This window comes from Labeo rohita, chromosome 7 (assembly GCF_022985175.1).
Source record: "Labeo rohita strain BAU-BD-2019 chromosome 7, IGBB_LRoh.1.0, whole genome shotgun sequence".
NCBI lineage: Eukaryota > Metazoa > Chordata > Actinopteri > Cypriniformes > Cyprinidae > Labeo > Labeo rohita.
This window is the reverse complement of record NC_066875.1, coordinates 43,374,502-43,382,912: the sequence shown is the minus strand read 5'-3', so window position 1 is coordinate 43,382,912 and position 8,411 is coordinate 43,374,502. Positions and strand designations below refer to the sequence as shown.

Sequence of the window (8,411 nt, the reverse complement as noted above, 5' to 3'; positions counted from 1 at the left end):
ACAATGCCAAGTTTAAAGTATAAGTTAGATTAGTACACAAACTAGATTAGCGCATGGACGTATCCACTATCTGTGGCGTATTTTTAAAAGCGAGGAACCCATTCTATCACGTACGGCAGCAATCTGAAAAGAGCGCAATCTGCCGACGCTATCAAGAGCAGGACGAGTGCCGTCTCTCCAGCGGTTTGTAAATGGACTCTAAAGACAAGCGACGGCACCACGTGACCAAATTGAAGTGGACGGTACGGTCCTTATCTCTGAAGGAGAAAGCGATGGCTGGGAGCAGTGATGGCACCTTCGCTCTCCGGCCAGAGCTGTAACATGAAAACGGCCGTCCTTGCTGGCAACAGAGCTAAAGTGGATCTATTTCAGGTGCTGTACTTCAAGAGGCCGGTGCGCAGAGACATGACAGAATGGACGTTGCTCAAGCGGCTGCTGGACGCCGTGCACCAGCACTCCACCATGATCGGACGCCTCTGGCTGACGGTCATGGTGATTTTTCGCCTGCTCATCGTGGCCGTGGCCACCGAGGACGTCTATACGGACGAGCAGGAGATGTTCGTATGCAACACCCTTCAACCGGGATGTCCAAACGTCTGCTACGACGCCTTTGCTCCAATCTCGCAGCCTCGGTTCTGGGTCTTCCAGATCATCACGGTGTCTACGCCTTCGCTTTGCTTCATCATCTACACCTGGCACAACTTGTCCAAGCAGCCGGAGGCTGAGCAATCGAAGGAGGCGTATGATCGCAGCTGCGACTCAGATAGTTGCTCCATTAAGTCGCACAAACATCTCGGACATAGTCTTGCTGACGTCCTCGAAGGCATCGCCAGCCAAAGCACACCAGCGTTGCTGGAAACCAGGGCTCCATCCAAAAGCTCCTCAGGCGTGCTTTCCAAGTACTACATCTTCCACGTGTGCTTTCGTGCCGTCTTAGAAGTCGGTTTTGTAGTGGCTCAATGGCTCCTCTTCGGTTTTCACGTTCCTGCTCACTTTGTGTGCACGGCGAAGCCTTGCATGCAGAAGGTCGACTGCTACGTCTCACGTCCCACTGAGAAAACCATCTTCCTGATCTTTATGTTTTGCGTTGGCGTCTTCTGCATCGTCCTTAACTTCCTAGAGCTCAATCATCTGGGATGGAAGATGATCAAGAAGTCGGTGCTTGTGAAGGACGGCTCCTGGAGGGGATACGGCGCTATAAACCAAGACTCACAATCGATAGCCTCGCTGACTTTCAGAGACAAGACCAGCACTACTTCTCTTCCTACTTTAGATCTAGTCGTAGACCACCAACCTGAGTGGACCTGCACTGGCAACTGCTCAGCAAAGAAAGACAAGGACACCTGCAGGGGAACACAATCGCTCAAGGGTAAATCACAAGCAAACAAAGGAAGAAAATCAAAGCAGAGGAGCACTGAGGTTTGGATATAAACTCAATTTTGGACAATATGAAGAGTCTTAAATTTGATTTCAATGCTATTTTTGTTAGTTAGGTTTTTGAAGGCAGCTGTACTTCAGATGAGCTTGAGAAATAAAATGCACAATCAGTCATGACATGTAATCAATATTTCCACGTTGTTTATTTATGCAATATACAGTGTGTAATAATATATTCATTTACAACATCTATAAACCACTTTGTGTATAAATTATGCCAGAGAGCAAAAAGAAAACAATTCACAGCCTTTCCTTGCACTCAGCGATGTAGTGATGAACATTCAAGAAGAAGTTTTGTAAGAAAACTAAAACTGGCATAGGAGTTAGTAATAGTGTTTGGAAGTGAAGCGCTATTCTACATCTAAAGTCCGAGATTGAGATTGTCGGGGTGCCACGTTCTCTTTTGAGTTGAGGAATTTCTTGTTCAGGTATTTTTGTTTTGTGCAGAGTAACAGCTATGCTGTTTCTGAGAAACAGATTACTCATTTTACTACAACGTTATCTATAATCTCTTTTTAACTGTGAATTAAAAGCTGCCGTGTGTATTTTTTTCTACGTTCTCATATCCCATTATTTTGTGCAGAGATAATTACACAGCACACCGTTCAAAAGTTTGGGGTTTTAAATGTTTTTGAAAGAAATCGCATTTATTTTGATCAGAAATACAGTAAAAATAATGTTTTATAGCATAGAAAAATTGTAAAATATTATTAAAATGTAAAATGAGTGTAATTTATACTGTGATCAAAGCTGAATTTTCAGCATCATTACTTCAGTCTTCAGTATTACATGATATGCTGATTTGCTGTTTAAGAAACATTATTATCAGTAATGTTAAAAACAGTTGTGCTGCTAAATATTTTTGTAAAAGCTGTGATACTTTTTTAAAATAAAGTTCAAAAGAACAGCAATTAGTTAAAAAAATAAATATATATATTTGTAAACATTATAAACATCTTTATTCTCACTTTTAGTCAATTAAACGTGTCTCTGCAGAATAAAACTCTTAATTTCTTTCCAAAAAACCCAAACTTTTCAACGGTAGTGTATGTAACTACATTAACTTCCTGAGGATTGTAGACACTCTGGTACTTTTAAAACAGTGTTTGTTTGAGTAAAAAATGTCTGAAAAATAAACCAGTGACTCGACCAGTGGTGGGGGTTTGCGGCAAAACTATGTTTTTTCCAAACAATTGAAAATGGAGTGTTAGGTAAATGTTTCTAAAAATAGGGCTGAATAAAAACATTCTAAACAATCTCTATAGTGATTTTTAAAATTCCAAAATCCCAAAGTTCTAAAATCGATTCCAAAATTCCTTGATCTTACTGTGTGCCATTGTTTTCTGCACTATTTTTTAGCAACTGTTCATCCCTGGTCCTAAATCTACAGTAAAACAAGTGATATTTCAGTGATAGTTTGAATAGTTTATAGATTAACCTGCATGGTTTGGGCCTGTTGTTAATTAATTAAAAACAAAAGTAAATTACTTTAGGAAAGTTCCCTAAACACTACCAGTCAAAAGTTTTTGAACAGTAAGATATTTTATGTTTTTCAAAGGAGTCTCTTCTGCTCATCAAGTCTGCATTTAATCGATCCAAAGTACAATAACAGTAAAATGTTGAAACATTTTTACTATTTAAAATAACTGTTTTCTATTTGAATACATTTTAAAATGTAATTCATTCCTGTGATTTTAAAGCTGAATGTTTAGCATCATTACTCCAGGCACATGATTCTTCAGAAATCATTCTAATATTCTAATTTGCTGCTAAAACAAAACCATTAATTATTATAACGTTGAAAACAGCAGAGTAGAATTTTTTTCAGGTTTCTTTGATGAGTAGAAAGAAGAACAACATTTTTCCGACATAGAAATCTTTTGTAATATCGTAATGTCTTTATCATCACTTTTGAGAAATTTATAGCATCCTTGCTAAATTAAGGTATTAATTTCCATCATTTATTTCCAAAAAATTAAAAAAAGAAATAAATGAAAAATACACTGACTCCATCCTGTTGAATGGTATAGTGTTTACTAGTTACAAAAACTTTTTATTTCAGATAAATGCTTTTATTTTTATTCTTCAAAGAATCGTGAAAAAAAGTACTCAGCTGTTTTAAATATTGATAATAATAATAATAATAATAATAATAATAATAATAAAAATGTTTCTTAAAGCAAATCAGCATATTAGAATGATTTCTGAGGGATCATGTGACACTGAAGACTGGAGTAATAATGCTGAATATTCAGCTTTGATCAAAGGAATAAATTACATTTTAAAATATATTTAATGAGAAAACAGTTATTTTAAATAGTAAAAATATTTCAAAATGTTTACCGTTTTGGCTGTACTTTAGATCAAATAAATGCAGGCTTGGTGAGCAGAAGAGACTTCTTTTAAAAACATTAAAAATCTTACTGTTCTAAAACTTTTGACTGGCAATGTATAATCTATAGGGAATTTCTCATTACTGACATTTTCTCCAGAAAAGGCAAAAATATAATTTTGGCAACTCAGTTTGGTGCTGTCAGTGGCACATTACAGTTTCAGGCAGCATGTGTGTCAAAACAGCTTTTTCCTTTTTCCCTTTTTGCTCTCTGACTGCTTAATTTGGCCAGAGAAAACAACGGGGGAATGACAAGTCAAAAGGGGAATGATCTGAAAAAACTTGTGATGGTCAATGGCAGTATCTGTCCAATAGAGGAACAGTCATTCAAATTTCAGTTTCATGCACAAGAAACATACAGCTCAGAGTAACAAAAATAACATTCAACATTACTGGAATACAGTCTATTTTTGGTGGACAAACACACAAATTTTGTCAGTTTCAACAAAATTGGTCCAAATTTGAAAGAAGCCCAATGCATCTGATAAGCACAGGACATGTTTCATTAACACTGCAATTGTTAAAATGTCTTTCAGTGTATGACGTTGGTCAAACAAACCACAGAGGCAAAAAGTTCTTGTTACGTACAGTACGAAGTTGTGAACCATATCAATATATATTTATATATATTTATATATATATACTTTTTAGCACTCCATAAGATTAGACTGATAAAATTTTTGTATTTCTCGGCATGGCAGAAAGAGATACAGTAGAAAGTGCAATGTCCTAAAACCAAAAAAACACAACACAAAAATAAAATGTGCACATCAATGGGTGTGTTATTCTAAAGCTTCAGTGCAATACAGCCACCGTTCAAAAAAAAACACTTGAAGGCGCGAGAGAGAGCGAAACCCATTACAAAACACCCGCGATACTTACTATGATACCCAAGATCACAATAAGTCTGTAAACTGAGACAGACGCAGAGAGAGAAAGAGGACATTCATGAGAGTAGCAGTCAAGAGAGTCACAGTTTATAGAAAAATTGTGTTTCAAAAAACACATAAGACCACAGCAGGCAGGTAAACCCCATTACCAGAGCAAAAGAAAAACATACAGAGACAGCCAAAGTACAAATCCACCCCATTGAATGCATCACATTTTAAAAATGAATAAGGTAAATGCTGCGTTCAAGCTGAAATAAAATTACACTGCAAAAAAAGCATTTTCTTAATCAGTGTTTTTCCAATAAAACATATCTAAACGATTTACATTTTTTTTAATAAGAAACAAAATTGTAGGATATTTGGAAAATAAGACTTGCTTTAAATATCTTTTAATATTTTAAGTAAGTCAAGTAATTTCAAATTCTTCTCAAGTAAAATTAATTATTTTTATTTAATTCTTATATATATATATATATATATATATATATATATATATATATATAAATTAAATAAAAATAATTAATTCAAATTATAATTAATTTATTTAAACAATTAAATAAAAATTATCTTAAAATTAAACGTAAATACACACACACACACACACACATTATATATATAAACAATTAAATAAAAATTATTAATTTTAAAGGTAAAAAGTAAAATTAATTATTTTATTTAATTGTATGTGTGTATGTATATATATATATATATATATACACACACATACACACACACATACATATTATATATATATATATATATATATATATAAGAATTAAATAAAAATAATTAATTCAAATTATAATTAATTTATTTAAACAATTAAATAAAAATTATTAATTTTAAAAGTAAAAAGTAAAATTAATTATTTTATGTAACTGTATGTGAGTATGTATGTACACATATATATATATACATATATATATATATATATATATATATATATATATATATATATATATATATATATATATATATATATATATATATATATATATATATATATATATAACAATTAAATAAAAATTACTACTTGAGAAGCAAAACGTTTCAAGGTTTTTTTGTCATTTTTCTTACACTTGAAGTATAAATCTAACTAAATGTAATGAGGTTTATGCATACAAAATTATGCAGTTTTATTTTTTCAAAATAAATGTGTCTTGTTTTAAAGATTTTTAGATATTATACTGGACAACAATGCAAAAACGCTGATTAAAAATTATTTTTGCAGTGTAAAAATCTAGATGTTGCACCATGAGGCCTGAAAAACGTCATAAGATAAATAAATACTGAAATGTAAAAGGTTCAAAACTGTCTGTGGTCGAACGCAAGGCTTTCATTGGTGAGAATGCAGCAGAGGATGTTGGGTGAGTGGACGGTTCAGACAGTCTGGTTTGGCGTGGCTGTTGGCCCGGCTCATTGAGGCAGGGGCACTAGGACCTCGACGTAGTTTATGGGGAAGAAGCCCGATTCGCCGTTAATCATGCCTTCATACCAGTTCTCATCGATCTGATTGGTGAGGATGATGATGTCGCCCTCTTTAAAGCCCAGCTCACCCTCGTTCTCCGGCTCGAAGTCATAGAGCGATCGACAGCATGGCTGGTCCAAGTGTGACTCGACCTCTGCAAAGAGGAAAACACAAACACCACATACATTTAGACATTTGATAAAGGAATAGTTCACCTATAAATTAAAATCATCTCATTATTTCCTTATTTATGTTGTTCAAAACCTATATGCTGCTTTTTTTAATTTTATGAACTTGTCCGTTCAAACTAGTGTCATTTTGGTATCACCGATATACTATTATAGTGAATCAAATTTAATGTTTACATTTTCAGTAAATTTGTTGTGCATTTGTCATTTTTATCAAGTTCAGTCATTTTAGTATCGCTGACATACTACTATAATTTTTGTTAATATTTTGAATCAGATTTAATGTAAAATTGTTTACATTTTCAGTCATTTTGTTGTGCATTTATCAAGTTTTTTTTTTTTTATATAGTTTTTATTAAGTTTTAGCTCTAGTTAATATACAATTATAGTTTTTTGTTATTTTTCATTAATTAATTTTCATTTTTAAATTTCAGTAATTTTGTTGTTTTTGTCATTTTTTTTATTAAGTCTTCGTTTTAGTTAATATACTACTATAGTTTTGGTAATATTTTGAATTAGATTTTATTTTTGTATTTGTTTTCATTTTTAACGTACACTAATTTTGTCGTGCGTGTGTCATTTTTATTCATTTTTTATTCAGTTTTAATTTTTTAATTTTTCATTTTTAAAGATCAGTAATTTTGTTTTTGGTCAATTTATTTAGATTTTTTTAAATGTAGTTTTTATTACAAAGTAGTTTTTATTATATAATGTATTTTATTATATAAAAGTATTTTATTTTATTTTATTAGATAATTACATTCTATTTTTGTTTTATTATATTTTATTATATAATTACATTCTATTTTAAATTCGTTTTCATTTTATATTCATCTTTTTTATAATATAGTTTTTATTAAGTCTTGTTTAAGTTTCTATACTATTATAGTTTTTGTTATTATTGTGAATTATTTTTATATTCATTTTTAAAGTTAAGTGATTTTGTTGTGTTTGTCATTTTTATTAGTTTTTTTTTGTATGTAGTTTTTATTAAGTCTTGGTTTTAGTTAATATCCTATTACAGTCTTTCTTATTATTTTGAATTATTTTATTTGTATATTAATTTTCATTTGTAAAGTTAAGTATTTTTAATATAGTTTTTATTAAGTCTTAGTTTTACATTGTTTAGTTTTAGTTATTTTAGCACTTTGTACAAAAATGAGAAATAAAATAAATTTTATTTTATTTCAGTTTATCTTTCTTTTTTCCCAAGTAATAAATGTTTTTTTATGGTTTTAGCTAATAATAAAAACTCCATAAAAGTCTCACTTTCCAAGTCATATCATAGCTTTGTGTGAGAAACACACATCCAGTCTATTCATCATAAAAAATATATATAAAATATAATGCAATTATTTGCACATAATGCACAAATATAATGCAATAACTTGCATGGAGTATTTTTGTAATGATTTCTGTGACCCCAGTCACTATGAAATATTGTTAAAAAAAATGATTTCGTTTTCCACGGAAAAAGTCATACAAGTCTGGAATCACATGAGGGTGAGAAAATTGGGTTTAAAATGAAATATTTAACATCTATGTGCTGCATTCAAACCTCCAGTGCAACTGATGAAAAACAGCACAGGGTTATTGAGAGGAAAGTAATAGAAAATCAGTTTGAGAGCTGATGTGTGGGCAGATGAGATGAGTGGGTCCGCATGAAATCTGTGACCACAGATCTCCAACAAAAGCTCTACATATTTCTGCAGGATTCAGATAGCCATTACTCAAACACTACACATCTCCCGGCCTTCACAGGGCTGAGTAACTACCTCACATACAGCGAGTGTCAAGGCATGAACCTACAGGACGATACTCACGTTTGCTATCACCACTGGGACTTTCAGGCCATGATAGAGTCATGGGTGCTGTGTGTGTGAACTCATCAACTGAGAGCAAAAACACATGGGATCAAACATGAGAGACAAACACATACACATGATTTCACACTGCTGATGAACACGAATATGACCACAAAAAGCAACCATGTCATCTATGAATTACAAATGGTAATTGTAAGGTTGTCCGGTTTT

At 32.2% G+C, this 8,411-nt stretch overlaps 2 protein-coding genes across 3 annotated transcripts in view; one reads left to right on the top strand and one right to left on the bottom strand.

Annotated features, from left to right (window-relative positions):
* The first annotated feature begins 50 nt into the window (after positions 1–50).
* On the top strand, positions 51–1,501 carry gjd6 (gap junction protein delta 6). Its single transcript, XM_051115901.1, has one exon. It carries the CDS (start codon positions 289–291, stop codon positions 1,429–1,431), a length of 1,143 nt encoding a protein of 380 aa, XP_050971858.1. The 5' UTR covers positions 51–288; the 3' UTR covers positions 1,432–1,501.
* Positions 1,502–5,746: 4,245 nt separating this feature from the next.
* sh3gl3a (SH3-domain GRB2-like 3a) overlaps positions 5,747–8,411 on the bottom strand; it is a 42,130-nt gene continuing 39,465 nt past the window's right edge. Inside the window, exons 10-11 of one of the 2 annotated variants that reach the window (XM_051115672.1) lie at positions 8,199–8,267; positions 5,747–6,341 (exon numbers count right to left, since the gene is read on the bottom strand). In XM_051115672.1, the coding sequence (XP_050971629.1) occupies positions 6,136–6,341; positions 8,199–8,267 (275 nt within the window). In that variant the 3' untranslated portion in view covers positions 5,747–6,135. The remainder of the gene's footprint in view (positions 6,342–8,198; positions 8,268–8,411) is intronic. The other variant, XM_051115673.1, reaches the window with a different exon arrangement.

Bases quoted from the DNA above. Each gene is read 5' to 3' on its own strand.
- gjd6 (XM_051115901.1), top strand. From the start codon at position 289: ATGGCACCTTCGCTCTCCGGCCAGAGCTGTAACATGAAAACGGCCGTC.